Below are 17,573 nucleotides of genomic sequence, written 5' to 3'. Positions count from 1 at the left end.
ACAGCCAAATTAGAAGTCCCTTGAGATTTAAACCAATAAGGGCGCAAAACATTACTAGTTAGGTTAAAAATTAAGAGTATTACGTCGTGAAAACTGTTCTCTTTCTTAAGAATCCATTACAACAGGTTGACTGTCCAAGTAAGATCAACAAACTGGTTTCGAATTTACCTCTTGAGCAATTAAAACTGAAACATTTTTCGAAAGCTTTTCTTTCTAAGGACTTTATTCAGCAATAAATCTACTCACAAGACCTTTTTCTAGACCGTATCAATGTTCCAAAAAGAAAAAAGAAAAAAATGTGAAAATTCTCCATATATATCTATTATATACGGACTCTTTGTAATCTATTGCATGGATACTTCTTCTTGACAAACTAACTAAACGAATGCAAGCAGGTGTCACTATTCTATGGGGGTTTAAACTGAACAGACCTTTTTAAGAGCTTGGGCGTTTTGTTGCCCCATCTCAGACCATGTGACGATACTTATGAGAATTCTTGCATTGAAATTTTCAAATGTTCGCGCGTATATAAAGGAACAATTTTCAGATGGATAAAAGAACACTTCTCTAGAGAATATCCTGTGGTGTAATGGGAAAACAAACTGCTCAAGTTGAAAAGGTCTCTTCGTAGTGAAAGCAGTTTCATATAGTAGACCTTCTTGAAATCACAATCCTAGTGAATGCGTTGTAAATTAGGTATCTCCCTCGAAAAATACGATGTTTTTGGGATACATTTCCGTAAAGCGAAGATCACGGAGAGCTTTGTGCAGGTGGAAACAAATAAAGCAAAGCCGCCTACATAACACGATGGAGTTAAACTACCCACGACGGTGACGCAGAGGACAACTTCAATTAAAAATGAATTTATATTTTACCTACGAATCTCGCGACTCTCTAACTTCATTGACTTTGTTTATCACTGTCAAAACTATAATGAAACTAAATCTGGAACACAGCGATAAATTTGGAATAGAAATTTAAAACATTAGCCGTTGTGGTTCACGTTCGCCAAACAACGCAGAAATGGTAATTTCACGTTGTTGTTGTGCAGAGGATGCCAAAGAAATGTACCAGGAATTATAACGCACGCGCACAGCCATTGTTCTGCTCGCTAAACCTTTTGTTAAGCGACGTTCCCGGTGCCGTTGCCGTCGTGGTTTTCTTAACTCCCTATCTTTATTCTGCGACGGACACTAAAATAAATCTTTGAAATTGGCAAGTTTGAGGCGTGAAGATTCCCCCCAAAACAGGAACATTTTTTGTTGACCCTTAAAAGCGTTTTACTGTAAGGGGGTTCACCAAACATCTGGTCGCGCTTGACCTAGCACACAGACGCTGACGCTATTTGGAATATTAAATTTTAGCAGGATAACTATTGTTTTGAAAACAAAATGGATTTGGTCACATTTTTGTTGGGCGTGACATAATTTTTATGTTTTCCAGGGTTTCAATGCAAATATACCAAGAAAACCTCAATGAATAAAATTAGAGGAGTTTTAGAATGCATTCTTTCACATATTTTGAATAAAGAATTTACCAGATACCAGAAAAGTTTTAAGTGCAAGTTTTTCTAAAGGACTGGGTTATTGTGCCTGGTTACCAATGAGCTCTGTGATGGCAAAAATCTAACCCGTTTCATCATTATTAAATAATTCAGAGCTTTTCCATATAGTTACTCGTTGCCCCCCAGAAGTCGGTTCAATTTTATTTAGCGGGTGACGGTCAAAGAGCAACGAATCTAAAGAAGGTAAAGTTCTTTTTTTATTATTTTTCAAAGTAGAATCCCGTGCCAAATTAATATCAATTTACTTCCTGTCGAGTTAAAAATTGACATTAGCTATTTTGTACATTAGCTACAATATTTTTGTTTTCAGAGCTCTCAACCAGAATCGCATTTGATAACAATATCGAAAAGAGAAGGAATCAACTGATGTAATTTCTCTTCCCTTAAAGCTAAATTTATGGTAGAATATGAAGAAAACAGTTCATGAAAATGATGCCCTTTACTAACTATTTTGATCTCGTTGTTAATACATTCAGGGGCTAACATGAGGGGATATCTACTGTTAATTGCTTGCCTTATGGCTGTGGTGATGTTTGTAACGCTAACAGAAGGAAAGCCCATCGCGGCAGCTGACCACAAACACGAATCCGAGGATAACGTTGGCGAACAGGAGGAACAGAATGTAGAGGATTCATCTGGGTCAGGGAGTGGATCTGGCGCAGGTACGTACAGACGTCAAATTTTGCGGTAAATGATTTCTCTTTAACTTCTCTGTGATTATTTAAAGAGTTCAAAGCTCAGTCGGTCCGCGAAAAACGCAAATTAAGCTGAAAATGTTCTAAGAATCAAGTTGACCGAGAAAATTAAAAGTGAAATTAATGATGATGGCGAACCGACGGCCTGATACAGTCCATGTAGGTGGTGCTTGTAATGAACAGCGTGTTCAACCGAACAACCTGCACGCCCAGAAAAATTTCACAAAAAAGAAACGGGTTACCGGCCAGTAAGCTATAGAATTACTGCGACGTTTGAAATTTTCACGGAAAATTTCGCTTCTTCAAATTGACTTCTTGGACATCACATAAATCATGAGTCATACGAAGTGACGAAATAAATCGCGAGGAGAACAAAGGGTTACCGGTGCAGCTATTGTTCTAATATAGTTCACACCGTGGAGCGATAAAAGAGAACTGTAAATAAATAAAACCTTTTTACACAGACAAAGATCGTACTTCACTTTTGAAGTCACAAGTTTGAAATTCAAATCCTCTTTTCTGATTGCCGCATCTTTTTCTTAATCGTAATTCTGAGAATTTAAGCATGTGTCAAGCAGCATGTGTCAAGCTAGACAAGATGACGATTTTTCCACAGTTCACGGGACATGTTTCGTTATTGTATTGATACTGTAACGGGTAGGACTGTGGGAATGACTCTTGGAATGGACTCTGGGTTGAGCGAACCGGGTTCTAGGCTCTTCGAGCTCTCCTCTCTTCGAGAATGTTGTGTTGTATTCTCAGGCAAGACACTTTACTCTCGCAGTGCCTCACTCCACGCACCCAGCAGTATAAATGGTTACCGGCAAATTGTTTGGTTAGCCTGACAAGACTAACCTGCGATGGACTAGCATCCCATCCAGGGGGGGGGGGGGGGGGGTATAATAATATCACAGGAAATGAAATATTGGGAAAAAAAGGCATAGCCATCCGGAAATTAGTTTGCTTTTAGTTAAACCCCAACAAAATCCCCTAATATGGTTGCTCAAACAGGTTACTAACTAATGTAACCTTCCTATAATAATGATAATAATAATAATTATTATAGTAATAATAGTAATAATAATAATAATAATAATATTTTTAATAATTGTATAATAATAGTAATAATAATAATGATAATAATTTTAATAATAAAATATAATTCGTTACTGAGCTCATTCAAATTATAATAACGATAATAATAAAAAATAATGATAATGACATGCTTATTAACATTTTTATATTATTACATATATAACATTACTTAAGAATTAGCAAACATGTACCATGTTTCTATCAAGTTTTAGTACAAATCAGTACTAGTGTTCTATCACGAATGCTGTTTTCTGATTGGCTACGCTACTCACTATTTATTGTGTTATAAATAGTGAGTAGCGAAGCAGTGTGCGTTTGTTCACAAAATGACGGCCGCTTCTTTAAGTTTTCGAGGTGTCTGTGCAGAGGATTTAAATAAAGTTTTGAACGACTGGTAGATTTATACTAAAACAATTAGATTATTCGCTCTCGATTTCTATGCGTGATAGTTCCCCACTAAATTTTCTCCGATTCTTATTGATTTAAACTGATCACGTGACGCGATAGTGTTCATCGGCAGAGAGACGCTATGAGCCCTTATAGTTCACCACTACATTTTCTCCGATTCTTATTGGTTTAAATTGATCACGTGACGCGATAGTAATCATCCGCGGAGAGACACTAGCAGCCCAAAGTGCCCGTCCGAGGAAATTACCAGGATGGATAATACTCCGTGAGAAATTTTCTGTAAACAAGCGAGCTTATAAAAGAATAAACAAGTGAAATTGTATTAAGTGGGTTTTTTTTATTATCCTTTCTAAATTTTACATTTGGCTTTCACGGCTTTCTTCTAAAACAGTTGAAAATAATTCAATATGATTTTTGAACTGGCGTACAGAAGAACATTTAGTGGTGAACAATAAAGTCAATAGAGTGTTTATGTCTCGGAACTATCGGTTTGATAGTTGCCCTCGAAGCTTCTCTTCTAGGGCAAATATTTGTTTTAAGAACATCAATTTTCGCGGGGCAACTATCAGCCGATAGTTCCTCGACAGAAACATTCTATTGTTTAAATAGAAATCTCGATCAAGCTCATAATCTAATTGCTTTTAATAGAAACACGAGTGTTCACAGCTTTTAAGAGTTCTCCCAAACACCATACAAAAAAGTCTTCATTTTGGTTTTGCTCTTGATCACTTCTAGAGTTCAGTCTAAAATAAGCAAAACCAAAACAAGTATAAAGTTACAGAGATGAAATCAACTAGAAACTCTCATAACTTTCTGAGTCGTTCATGCTTGTCTCTGCTGTTAAAAGGATGAATGATCCTACCCATCAGATGCAGCCTAAAAAAAGACTATAGTTATTTATCTGGTGGATATCGTTATCCAGCCTTGGTGTTGATCAATATATTCAGTGATAGTGATAAATAATCATGAGCAATTTACGTTTCGTTAATAATGTAAAATTTAATTTTGAATTTGTACCACAGGGAAAGGAAAAGACTGCGGTGGTTGTGGAGGTCAATATCCATATCCCCAGCAACCGTACCCCCAGCAACCATACCCCCCACCATATCCCGCTCAGCAACCCTACCCCGCTCAGCAACCCTATCCCGCTCAGCAACCCTATCCCCAGCAACCATACCCCCAGCAACCATATCCCCCACAATATCCTGGTACCTCTTGTGGAGGTTCCCCTTGTGGCAAATTTAAGAAAGGCGAGGAGAAGAAGGAATCGTCAAAAAGCAAGAAAATCAGCGACGAGAAGAAGGGCAGAAAGGACAAGAAAAAGCATCATTAACCTGAATTCATCACCGTGGTACGTTGCATAGATGAAGCTTTTCACAAGGACATGTCACAAAGTATATCGCACAAACACAAATTGAGTCATTTGTCCAACAATGTGCTCAAGCCGACTTTCCTTACAAGCTTTCAAGTCTGCTCATAGTTTAAGTGAATAAAAGATTCATGAGATAACAACATAGGTGTCGATTTCTCAATGTAAAGTGAAGTGAACGAGTGTGCTGTAAGAGTTCTTTTAAAAAGTAATATAGCAAATACGAAAGACCGTGTCTGACAACATTTCCAAACGCTGAGAAGAGTGTTAACAATATGACGAGTAGCGGAGTATTTTTGACGAACTTTGAGGTGGTTAAACACTGTACTGTCTTGCGTGCACTTTGTTCACGCACTTTGAACAAACCGTCTTGCTGTGTTGAGGAGCTTTACAAAAATCACGCGAAAACCCTGACTTCCTTTGAGAAGTGACACGGAAAACAAGGTGTCTAAAATAATTTGCCTCACCAGACCGCAATGTTGCAAGTTTGTATTAGGTCTTTGCTTTGCTTGGGAACGGTAGGTACCCGAAAGCCTGGAATTATAAGCTGCAGTCCCGGGGGGACCTTCCAAGCAATAGGCCACCAAAATGTGAAACGTAATGGAGTAACATTTTCACCACTGGATTGACTGTAATGGAGTTGCATTTTTAAGAGCGCAGTTATTAGAATGGGGTCGCACATTTTCAACCGGACTGCCTCATTGGAAATCAAAAGAGCTCTGTCGTAAAAAAAAGAAAAATGTTGGGGTTGATTCTTGGAGGTCAGCGGCGCATACCCAATGTTCACTCAAGTACCCTACCCCCTCCCCACGAGGGCTACACTTAAGATGACGCGCCCCTAACCGTCTCTTTTTTAATCGTTTCCTACAGCTCGCGAGCGTCGACAGTAAAAATATTACCCTCACCTGTCAGTTAATGATAATTTTCTTCACTTGGACCTTAAACTGTTAAGCCCAATAAAGACTTCCTTTTGGCGATTTACAATTAGCAATTATTGGAGAAGGTTGAGCAAAATATCGTGATTTGTCAGTGGCGAGCAGATCAGTTATTTGCGGAATCCGAAGGCTGAGGTCTAATAATTAATCTGCAAGACACTGACAAATCACGATATTTTGCGATGACCGAATTCAATAATTGTATCAATAATTGTTTCGATTACCTGACAGCCCAGGGAAGCGATCTGCCAGCCTTCAAACAAGAGCGTGGTTTCAATTACGCATGAGCAGAATATTAAACACATGTAGACGGTACTACGCATGAGCAGACCATTATTTGTTGGCAGTTGTTTGCAGGTCACGTGGTGGGCGCATGTCCTACGAAAAGGAACGGGAAAAATGCATCGTTGACAATTTAATTTTCATCCATATTGGACCACTTATGATAAAGTAAAAGGCCCTCCTTTGACAGTAAAAAAATGACCTTCTTTTGTTGGTTGACAGAAAAACTTAATTAACTATATATCGTATCGATTTCGAAACTTTTTAGCCGTAGCTTTCAAGTGGCAACCTTTGCTACTTGACCTATCCGTTCTAAAACTAGCTTGACGTTTTTCCTACTGACAGAAGCAAATAAAAGTTGTTATTTAAATTAAAACAAGAACGGAAAGTGTGCAGTAACTTGTCACATGGATATAGACTGGAAAACATGTTCGTTGGATGTAGCCGAAAATATATAGTGCCTAGTTAGATAAACGGTTTTGCTTAAGCGAGCATTTGCTACGGTGTGTTTTGAAAGTTCCTCTTCGGGCCTGAAGTTGAACATACGCGATCAGGTAAGACCGATTCACTAGGGCATAGATTAAAATTAATTTTTTAAGCAACCTCCATATACCAAAACCTGGCACTACTGAATTATTCTTTCCAGCTGGATTTAAAAATGGCAAATGAGAGTTCTTTGCGGCCCAACATTGCAAGGCTATCTTAACATTGGGTTGCCTTTTTGTAGATAACTTATGTTCGAATCCTTAATTAACTACTCTGTCTTAAAGTCAGTCATTGCACCACATAGCAAAACGTTATTGCTAAATCTCCAAAGTCACCGTTTAATTTTGTCATATACGACAGACACAACTGGCAACCGCAAGCTGCAGTATATTCAGGGAAAAAAATAGGCTAACAGATACAGGTGAACAGAAAGAACTGCGTTTCAATAACGCTAACTTTCATGTTATGTAAACAAAATTTAAAGCTTGAGGGAAAAATTTAACAGTTGAGAGGAACATCAGTCAAAAGGCGAATGAGTGAGACCACAGTTGTCGTCCAATAAAAGCGAAAAGTTTACTGATTGCCATATTAGACAAGACTGTAATTTACGAATGAAAAAGTATTAAATTTGGATACAACCTCCTCTGTGGAGCCTCTGTATGTCTCTGGATGAAATTTGTTCGTTTGAGCCCTATCGACTTCTTCTAATGCTTCGAAAAAAATGTACCTGAGCCGAATCGATATACGATTCGATTGTGTATTTAAAAACCGATGTTTAATTTCACGCCTTTTCCTCAAGGTCTGCTGTAAACAACTCTGTGGATAGGTTGTAGAATATAACTCAGATAATGCCGTAAGCGGATACATACGAGTCGCATATTATCCTGAGATATAAGTGAAAAACATTACAAGCTTGAGAGTTACATGTAATACTCACACAAGGCTTGGTAGCACAAAACACTTATTTGCATGAAAAAAAAGAAAGGTTGACAAACCCTAAGCCCCCAAAAAATATGGATAATAATATTCACAGCGAGTTCAGACAGCTCCTGAAGTTTATTAATCGTTTCCCCTGTTATTAGCATAATTTTATCTTGTTTCCGTTCGAAAAATTTGATAGCAAGTTACCAAAATTCACGAGCTCCCTTTTTGCCGGTATTTCTTGTTATTTCTACTATTTGTTTGAAAATACACTGGTTTCTAAAAGCCAACCTATGTTATTTAAAAATTTAATTTTAACTGTAAAAGGGACATTGTCAATGTCGCTTTAAAATTTAAAATGAAATTTTGTAGGTGTTGTCAACATTGCTATTGTGCTGTATTGTGCAATCGCTGCACTTGACCAACTTCGCCGATCTCTAAGGCTTGCGGGCTCTCATTGCACGAGCCAGGCTGATTATCAAACTTTCTTTTTCCAAATTTCCAAATAATAATACCAAATATCTACAAAACATTGCAAACAAAAATACCCCACAGAACAAAAAAGAAAAAAGCGTTTTGGCAGAAGAATAGAATTAAACGGATGGAAGTGGATTAGAGCTCATTAAAATTGATTTTAGCTGCTTTTCTTACGCAATGTTCATAAATCAAATTTACATCCTGCTGAAGTTTTGAATCCTTTATTATTAATAATTTTCCATTTTTATTTATATTTCTTTGCTCACACAACCTTATATTACAGTACATTTTTAGCAAAATGAATAAGCCTTAGGTAAAAACATGAAGCTAATCTGTCTAACACATATAGGATTAGCCTTGACCTCCTTTAACCTCTTCCCGTAAATTCGATCGCTTGTTTTCGATTGCACTTTGTATAGTTAAAGTTAGCGTAATGATGCTAAATAAAGGGCACGATGTTTAAAGGTATCCAAAAATATAAAATATGAAAATTCAAATCTGTCAGTCAACCAAAAAAACAAGCATTTAAATTTAGATTTTACACAAAAACTGGCATCGTATGTAATTGTATGTTAATGTAATAGACCTGCTTAATTATGTTAATAATATACATGCGAAAATATCAGCACGCTGATTGGCTGAGAGCACGCCATTAACCCCAAACAGTGCAGAAAGTTGAAATTGAGAGCAGAAAGTTGAAATTAAATTGCGTGTGCATTATTAACAAGTATAGTAATCAAATGATTTTTCTCGTGCAATTTGGAATAGAAAATATCATCAGTGCCTGAGCCAAAGAGTTTCTCTGGTTTCTGTATAGGTGATCAAATGATTTGAAGTGCAGTTCAAAATAAGTAAGCATTAGTAAATTTTTCAAAGACTACAAATTGCACTCGGCCACCGGCTCGTATACTTTTTCTTCGTCTTTGAATATTTACTTGTGCTTATTTATTTCAAATTGCACTAGAAAAATCGTTTGATTACCCATACAATAGCGAGCGAAAATTTTTACTTAGGCGAGGTAAACTGATTTAAGTAGAAATGTTAATGGCGGATCTCTGATTTTAACGACATAAAAGCGTGCGGATCTGCCCTTTCAAACAATGAATGGTCATGATTTTTTTTTTAAAGAGACTGATAATCAAAGAATATATTAAGATATATGAACATTTTCCTGACTATTATATTTATTACCTACCCAAGAATAAATTCATACGTTAAAACCATAAAAAAAAAAAACATTTATTGGATCAGTTTAGGGTAGATTATTATATAAAGAAGAACCATGGGGAAAATATTGAATCTTACGAGTCTACAGCCCGGGTTGTTTTCGTAAGCAGCTTGGAAGACTTGAGACAAACAGTCCTTTGATAAACATCTGCTCGATTAGAAACTGACGGTCCTTTTTGAAAAATAAGGATTAGTGATCGGAAAAAATAAATTGAAGTTTTCAGCCGTTGCTATATACAAATCAAAGAGCTAGTTACAGCTGCTTTTCGCTCCACCAATCAGATCAAAGAACAGCCATGAAATTGAATTGGCACCTAATGATAGTTTTTTCTGTATCATAATCGTTCAAATGGGTCGAGATCACTAGCCCGTACTGAGCAGAACATATACGATCCGCGGACTGAAGAGAAATTTGGACGTTAATTTCAAGAATTAGTAAGTTCCTTATATTTCTGTTTGAATTCTGGTCGTGACAAAATTGACTTCAGTTGTTTAACAAGTAGAATAGCAATCTTTTTATACAACGATTACCAACAAGTGCCGATTCAAAAACGACCTAGTATATCAGTTTCTGAGATGTGACATGACACTTGAGTTTTCCTTCTGTACTTCTATCTGAATTGTGGTCGATTTTTTTCGCACCGAATTCTGTGATGGACATCGAGTCGCATTATCGAGTCGCATTGCCAATGCCTGAGAATTACTAAATTTTGTGACAGGGAACTTCGCGCGATCAACATAACAGCTCCTCATGTCCTCCGCTGTGAAAAAACTAGACCTACTGAAGTTGTGTGGGTTTTGGGCTAACTTGACAATGAAACTGAAAATGGCAAATATAATGTAAAATATAATATGACAAATATAAATTGGCCTTCCAGCTTCTCCTTCCTGCTCTACAGTAAGTCATATATCACACAGGCAAAACAGGTGGATATCAATATGCAAAGTAGCCTATTAAAGAAAAAAACATTTCCTTTACCTTCAGTTAGGCAATATTTTTAACACCAAATTGTGATGGCTCCATTAGCAACGTAAACGTCTTTAAAATTTTGTGAAGGTCTTTAGTTAATCGTTAAATATTTGCAGTTGAAACAGAATTATTGATTATTCCCATGAAACTCTGTAAAGTAAAGAGCAAATTGGTTTCTCGACTAAATTTAATTCACAAATGGCTGCTTTCTGTAGATCTCCGACCGAAAGCCCATTTGAAAACTCCGCCTATGAAATTGAACCTACTTTAAAAATTGTACCAACGGATTAATCTTTGACTGTACGTGGTTTCTAACAATCACGTTTCTCGACTAGGAAAACTGTGCCTTAGCACCGCTGTTGAGGTATAAACCTGCAGTTTCTTGGCTGATGTGCATCATGTTTCAACACGAATGGCGGAAAGCCTGTCGTAAACGTGCTTTATTATTTCACTATCATAAAGAAAAAAAATCACTAGAAGTAGTTTAACAAAAGAAATATTAGCCAAAAAGACAGAATCATGATTAAGACATTCAAAATCTTGTCAGAATGGCAATTTGCATGCATGACAGCTTTTGAATTCTCAAAATTAAATATGGTGAACCGTAATCTGCTTCCATGCTTGTAATTTTGTGCTTCGTAGGTCCCAAAGATAAGCATCCTATCCTGCGCATGCTCTGTATAACCTTTTTAATCCAGTTTATTTGTATAGTTGGTCGCGTTTCGCAATAAAATATGAAAAATTAGCAAAGAGAACTTTCTATAGTCAGCAGGATGAATGTCTGTTGTTTAAAAGGATCTAGGCAGCCGACATGAAATTCTTTGATCAAATGGGCTCTTTGTCAATCAAAGGCTTGAAAATCGTTATCATAAATAATTCTTTTCTACGTTAACGACAACAGCGAAATTCGTGATTTAGCACTTATCCATTTCTTAAGCCAAAACGCATTTCAAGTCAGCTTTTTGTGGAAGATGCAATTATCCCAGAGCGGGTCCTTTCAGAAACAAGTTTTCACCTTTCAGAATAATATATACGCGAAAAGGACAACGTGACTGAGGAACATATACAATTTACAGTTAAAGAAGTTCGCGCTTTTTTCTTAGAAATATCAGTTGTTGGTTGCATTTATTTAAGTCTAGATGAGCCATTTGGTATTCAGGTACTGCCAGATTTTTGTAATCGCGTCTTTTGCTTTGTGATTGCTAGCAAGTGAGTCTGGTAAAACATGTTTCGGCCAGTATTAACTGGGCTGTTTAATGTCCATTCTGACTTTTTTTCTCCGACAGATTGTAAATGTCTTTTACTATGATGACAAATAGGGTAACCCCAACAGATTCAAGCGCCGGTCCGCCATCAACACCTACAACGATTGCTCGGGGAAGAAGGCGACTTCGGTTAATACTGGTGACAGCCATGTGCTTGGTCGCCTTCACTGGTTTAACAGTTCTGACAATTTTAGACGTACTGGAAGCGAACGAAAACGCCTTTAAAACAAAAACACTACAAACTAGTGTGAAACTAAGCATCGAGATCGCTGGTCTTGTTCACATGTTACAAATCGAACGAGGTACGAGGGTTTTGTACGTGAGTTCTGGCAGAGAACACGGTGGGTGGGAGAAGGTGTTACAAGCGGGTAATAACACAGACGAGTTCGCCAAAAACCTTGACAGTTGGCCTGAAACTGACCAGGATCGATATAACTTTAGCAGCCTGGAAACGTTCATGGTGATGGTCAATAACCACCGTAATTTTTGTAGTGTCGTCAACAGTACTATCCAAGATGAGATCACATTTTACTCGCAGATTATTTCAAACCTGTTTGAATGGTTATTCCGAAACGTTCAGAAAATCAACTATGACGTCTTGTCAGAATTTATCGGTTACAAAATGCTCTTGATTGGAAAAGAGAAGACAGGAGTCGAACGTGCACTGGGAGGTTCGTTTTTCAGTCGAGGAAGATTCCTTGAAACAGGCGATCTGCTTTGGTTCGCGGAGAATAACGTGCTCGCCAAGGAAAACCTAAACGCTAGCATGGAGTTAATGCCGGAAATTAAGGATTTTTACACAAGAGCTGTGAAAGCACACAATGGTTCGGTACTAGTTGAAGTGGAGCAAAAAAGGAAAATAATCTTGAGCAACAAAAAACAAAACGCGTCAGTGGAATTAGGTAGGGAATGGTTCCAGCTTATGACAGATTACATAGATGCACTACTCCAAGTCCAGCGAGAAACCGGAGCGCTGATCCTAGAGAGATTGGATAATGAAGTCACCGCGACCGAAAATGACTGGGTTCTAAAGCTCGCCATATTTGGTTTTATTGTATTACTCATGGCCTTTTTTATATACGTCATCTACGCCATCCAGCGCTCTGCGGCCAAACTCCATCAAACTACGAAACTGCTGATGGAAGAAAAGCAAAGGGCGGACTCTCTTCTCTACCAAATGCTGCCGTACCTGGTAGCAGAGCAATTAAAGGGCGGCCAAAGCGTGACAGCAGAGCAGTTTGAAAGCGTGACAGTCTTCTTTAGTGATATCGTCGACTTCACGCAAATATGTGCCAACATTTCTCCCATGGAGGTCACACAAATGTTGAACCGTCTCTACGGTATCTTTGACAACCACATCGACAAATACGACGTTTACAAAGTGGAGACGATTGGTGATGCTTACATGGTGGTATCAGGCCTTCCAGAGAAAAATGGGCACCGTCACGTTACGGAGATCGCTCTGATGGCGCTACATTTAGTGGAGCTCATGGAGAGCCTTCGTTTTGGCTCCGACGGTGAACGGGATCTTTGCGTTAGAATCGGGATCCATACAGGTGGGTAAGGCTATCCAAGGAGTATAGTGGCCTATCGTTAGCTTGGGCTGCCCTTGTTGTGCCCTTGGATAAGACAATTAACTATTATAGAACCCTCCCCCCTGCTGCACCCCGTAGTAGCACACGTGAGTGCCAGCGAAGAGTTATAACAATTCAACAATATACTCCCTGAGGGGAGAAAGGCTAAGTAGCTACCTGCGCCAGAGATACGGGTCACGTGGCGCTTCTACTCTCCGTTGGCTTCTTCGGACTTTGTCGTAACCTAAACTTAACTAAACAGTTAAATGACCATTGCAAAGTTTGACAAATAATTCCGCACTTATAAGAAATAGTGTTTTAAAATGGCTTTTCTGATCCACGGTATAAATTGCATGTAGCAGCAGTTAAATCTATTGCTGTTTCAATAAGGTATGAAAATTAGGAGAAATATTAGCTTGGAATAGAGCATGAATATTTCACTAACTCAATCGCTTATTTAGGAAAAATTTATAAATGTAGTCAAACCAGGGTCATGGGATCCTGGTTAAATCTCGTTTTTACGAAGAAGGAAATAATTTCCCCCTCCCTGTCGTGTCATCAGAAATAAAAATTTACATGTGCTTTCATCAAAAAGCTTTTTAACATTTTAAGCCCTGGCGTGCACGTGGTATAAGGTTTCCGAATTGATCACCATGATTGTTTTCCGTTCCAGGCCCCTGCGCGGCTGGAGTTGTGGGAAACAAAATGCCTCGTTACTGTTTATTTGGAGACACTGTCAATACCGCCTCTAGGATACAAACAACGGGCTTGCGTAAGTTTGAGTACTGTGACATTTGGCTGATTGTTCGGTGCTCTTATATAAAGTTGTTTGCTGTAAATTATTAGCGTCTGTCTCACGTAAATAGTGATACATCAGTCAAATGGAAGCTTCGATATTTACATTTTGAATTTTTAAGACTTTACCCTCTGTGTCCAAGATTTGTCTTTATGAATTCTTTAAACGGAAAGTGATTACATTTTAAGCAAAACTCATAAGCGCCCCTGTCAAAACTTTATGTTTACCTTCAAGCACAGCACAAAGCTGTAAATCTTCCTACTTTTGAAGGAATCGTCTGAAATAAATGTTGAGCCGTTTTCATTTCCTGGGACAAACTTTGCAATATCATTTTTCCGATTGTGTGAAGCTATAATATCAGTTTTTAAAATGGTTGACTGTTTGAATTAACCGATAGCTAGGTAGCTTCGTTTTTACTTTCTTATAAACCTCTAAAATTGTGGATTTTTGATTACAGCCCAGAGAATTCATGTCAGCAAGGATACAAAAGATATGCTGACATTTCTTGGGGGATACACTCTGGAATACAGAGGACTTGTCGAAGTAAAGGTATGCTTTTCCAGCATGGCTCTTATAAGCCCTAGCGTACCAAAGTAGATTCAACTCGTGCTATAACGACCCACTGGCTCGTGTCACTGATTGATGAAAGTTCTGCGCGAACTTGGGTTAGATAAATTAGCCGGCATAATTTCGAGCATAATACTATGGTGCGAGCATCGAGCATAATGTCGGCATAATAGTCATGTTTAGGAGCCTAAAAGTTGATAAAATTATCCTGGTAATAAAAACATCAAAATGATGTGTTTAAAAAAATGTCAATTGTGGGCTTTGTGGCTGCTTTATGCACTTATTTGGCTTTGTTGAATGCCTGGTTTTCTGTTTGAAGGCCTGGCTACCTTACTTTATGCCTGGCTCCCCAGGCAGTTTTCACTTGTCATGAACCAAACTGAAGAGCCTCCTGACATACAGCTCTTGTTGCTTCGTATGAGAGCATTCGTTTTTGAAAGGCGTTGTTCAGTTGTTATTTAAAAGAAGGACATTTAATAATATGCTAGCCATTATTTTGTCTTTTCTTTTTTTTTTTTGCGCAAAATTCACCGACCCAGCATCTTTGAGCATAATGCTAGGCCATGAGCATAATTTCGAGCATAATGCTATGATTTTAGGAGTGACGCTCAGAAGCATAATACTCAAATTTTAGAGCGTAATTTATCTAACCCCAGCACGCATCAGGTAACATGTTACAGGGACATAGATCGGTTACACGTTGCAGTGAACGTTTTCGTTGAGAGACATGCCCGTTTCTACCTTAAAAGTTTTGTGGCAAGCAATTAGCTGGTCATTTTTAGTTCTTGTGTCATGCTCAACATAGACAAAATGACCTCTGTCATTTTCCATGTCGCATCGTGTGCACTGCCCTTACAAACTGTTCCCACTACAAGGTGTGTGCCGACCTCAAGAGCGTTCTCATTTCTCTACCAACTTATCACATACTATCATTTATTTCCACAAATCCCCTGTGGATGTAAACATTTTTTATTTATTTAACTTCGCGATCGCCTAACTAAAATACTTACCTTATGTACAACAAAATTCATTAGGCAGGGAGACCACTACAGCGTAGCCAATTACAGTGGATCCCAGGGTTCTGATAAGAATTAAACTTGAGCTACTCATATATAAACAAGAAGAATCAAAAGGAAACAAAACAAAAAGTTCAAATTGCTAGAAACAACGCGACGGCGGGTACAGAAGAGACCTCGCTGTGTCGCACCTGGGACAGATTGTTCTCCAGCTTGTTATGTCGTCCACGTCGTACAGATCTAGAGCCCTATTGTAATATTGAAGTTGTTGAACTTTACCATATCCTTTTTTCTTGTCTTTCCAGGGGAAAGGTACGATGGAAACTTACTGGCTACTAGAAAGCGCTGCCGCTCAACTCGTACAAGTTTAAATCAGCATACCATCTGTTCAAAGAAAAATGGACTGGGGCTACTCCAATACAGGCTATATGGATAGGAGCCTTCCCGAAGGGTCCCCGCGTTTTTGAATCATGAATTGGCTTGAAAGACTAAAGCGTCCTAAAGGAAACGGAAGTACAAGATCGACATATTATGATAGGCAGAACAGCTTTCTTTAGCCGATTCATAAGAGAAATTGGTAGATTCGATGAAAAAGCGTTCTTGAACTCATTAAGAATTCAGCATAAGAAATCATCACGTGACCGTGACAATAAGTTTATGATTTTTACTTAATTCTTCGTTTAAGAAGACATATCAAACAATAGAGTAAGTCTCTCATAACATTTCCAAACAAGAAACACCTCAATCATGGCTCCGCTACAGTACACGTCGTAAGTCTTCTCAGTGTTTGAAAATGTGATGAAACCCTTGGTGCTTTCCATTCGACCAAAATGAAGGAAAGAGAACCTATCCTGCTTTTCGAAAATTTCACCCTAGGAATTTAATTTCCAGTTGATTTTGTTAATTGTTGGCATTTCGCCGGAATTCAGCAATTCTCAGATTTTCTGGGAGCTTTCCCAGGCAATTTTCATACCATTTGGCCCCAGTTTCGAGAGTTACGAAATTATTGGTCGAACGGAAAGCGCTCATTTTTACGGTCTTTTGTGTTTGCCCGGGGAATGAGGCGGACCGTATCAGAGTTTTCATAAGAGCACATTCCGTTTATTTCTGCTCTCCATTTAACATGTAGTGTGCAAGTTCATCTTTTCAGAAATTCATCGAAATGTGTTTTCCTAAGCTAACAAAGCCAACAAACCTTAGGCGCTTCCAAAAGTTGTAAATATGTAAATATGTCAAATATGTGTGCTGGGAAACAGGGCTCGAATTAGCAGCAATCGTGAATAAATAAGCCAGTTTGATGGGGAATGCCGTTTAAACTTCTGCGATGAATAAGTTCCCGGATTATTAACTCTGCTGAGTCGCCAAAAAGAAAAAAAGGTTGAACTTAGAGTATTTTTTTTATATATAAATTGTTCCACTAGACCTACATGTACATTCTGGCCAAGTTTAAGAGTTTTCGATTTGTTTCATTTTGCACACCTGCAGGTGAAATTTATAGACAGGCGCTCTTAATATGTTGATTAACAAAAGTTCTTCACTAGTAATTAGAACAGTATACAACATACTCATCCACGCCTGAGTTAAAAGATAAAAACTTTCATAACCATGATCCATTACAGTGGATAAAATAAAGATTTATTCATGGCATTTACCACTGCTTGATGTGTATTTACTCACATTTTAAGTAGTTTATCATTAAAATTAACCCAGCATAGTCAATCGAACCCAATCGAAATGTTTTTCAATCGAACTCAATCGAACTAAATCGAACTCAATCCATGGATTGAGTTCGGTAATCGAACCGAATCGAACTCACACAAAAAGAATTGGACCATCGAGCTAAATCGAACTTTTTATTTCTGAACTCTTGATTTTTTATGAAACTGGCGTTGAAAATCAAAAACAAAATTTTCTAGGCTCGAGTTA

The 17,573-nt window shown here is 38.0% G+C and overlaps 2 protein-coding genes across 3 annotated transcripts; both read left to right on the top strand.

The window, feature by feature from the left end:
- The first annotated feature begins 1,681 nt into the window (after nucleotides 1-1,681).
- On the top strand, nucleotides 1,682-5,274 carry LOC110062443 (uncharacterized). Its single transcript, XM_020769360.2, has 3 exons — nucleotides 1,682-1,747; nucleotides 2,041-2,226; nucleotides 4,785-5,274. The coding sequence occupies exons 2-3, from the start codon at nucleotides 2,049-2,051 to the stop codon at nucleotides 5,093-5,095; spliced, it is 489 nt and encodes a 162-aa protein (XP_020625019.1). The 5' UTR covers nucleotides 1,682-1,747; nucleotides 2,041-2,048; the 3' UTR covers nucleotides 5,096-5,274.
- A 1,467-nt stretch (nucleotides 5,275-6,741) lies between these two features.
- On the top strand, nucleotides 6,742-17,298 carry LOC110062468 (uncharacterized). 2 transcript variants are annotated; one of them, XM_089285442.1, is made up of 5 exons: nucleotides 6,742-6,902; nucleotides 11,716-13,250; nucleotides 13,942-14,040; nucleotides 14,522-14,613; nucleotides 15,953-17,298. In XM_089285442.1, exons 2-5 carry the CDS (start codon nucleotides 11,723-11,725, stop codon nucleotides 16,016-16,018), a joined length of 1,785 nt encoding a protein of 594 aa, XP_089141568.1. In that variant the 5' UTR covers nucleotides 6,742-6,902; nucleotides 11,716-11,722; the 3' UTR covers nucleotides 16,019-17,298. The 2 variants fall into 2 exon arrangements, with proteins under 2 accessions (XP_089141568.1, XP_020625052.1); XM_020769393.2 differs by lacking the exon at nucleotides 6,742-6,902 and adding an exon at nucleotides 9,743-9,894.
- The last annotated feature ends 275 nt before the right edge of the window (nucleotides 17,299-17,573 follow it).

The sequence above is a fragment of the Orbicella faveolata genome, unplaced genomic scaffold (genome assembly GCF_042242905.1).
Source record: "Orbicella faveolata isolate gen_17 unplaced genomic scaffold, um_ofav_v1 contig_13, whole genome shotgun sequence".
NCBI lineage: Eukaryota > Metazoa > Cnidaria > Anthozoa > Scleractinia > Merulinidae > Orbicella > Orbicella faveolata.
The sequence above is the reverse complement of the archived record's forward strand: the minus strand, read 5'-3'. Positions and strand labels throughout refer to the sequence as shown.

What these genes read in the sequence shown, in the direction of transcription:
- LOC110062443 (XM_020769360.2), top strand. Translation starts at nt 2,049, where the DNA reads ATGAGGGGATATCTACTGTTAATTGCTTGCCTTATGGCTGTGGTGATG. An exon ending in AGGGAGTGGATCTGGCGCAG is followed by an intron (nt 2,227 to 4,784) that starts GTACGTACAGAC and finishes TTTGTACCACAG; the next exon opens with GGAAAGGAAAAGACTGCGGT.
- LOC110062468 (XM_089285442.1), top strand. Translation starts at nt 11,723, where the DNA reads ATGTCTTTTACTATGATGACAAATAGGGTAACCCCAACAGATTCAAGC. An exon ending in TAGAATCGGGATCCATACAG is followed by an intron (nt 13,251 to 13,941) that starts GTGGGTAAGGCT and finishes TTTCCGTTCCAG; the next exon opens with GCCCCTGCGCGGCTGGAGTT. An exon ending in GAGGACTTGTCGAAGTAAAG is followed by an intron (nt 14,614 to 15,952) that starts GTATGCTTTTCC and finishes TTGTCTTTCCAG; the next exon opens with GGGAAAGGTACGATGGAAAC.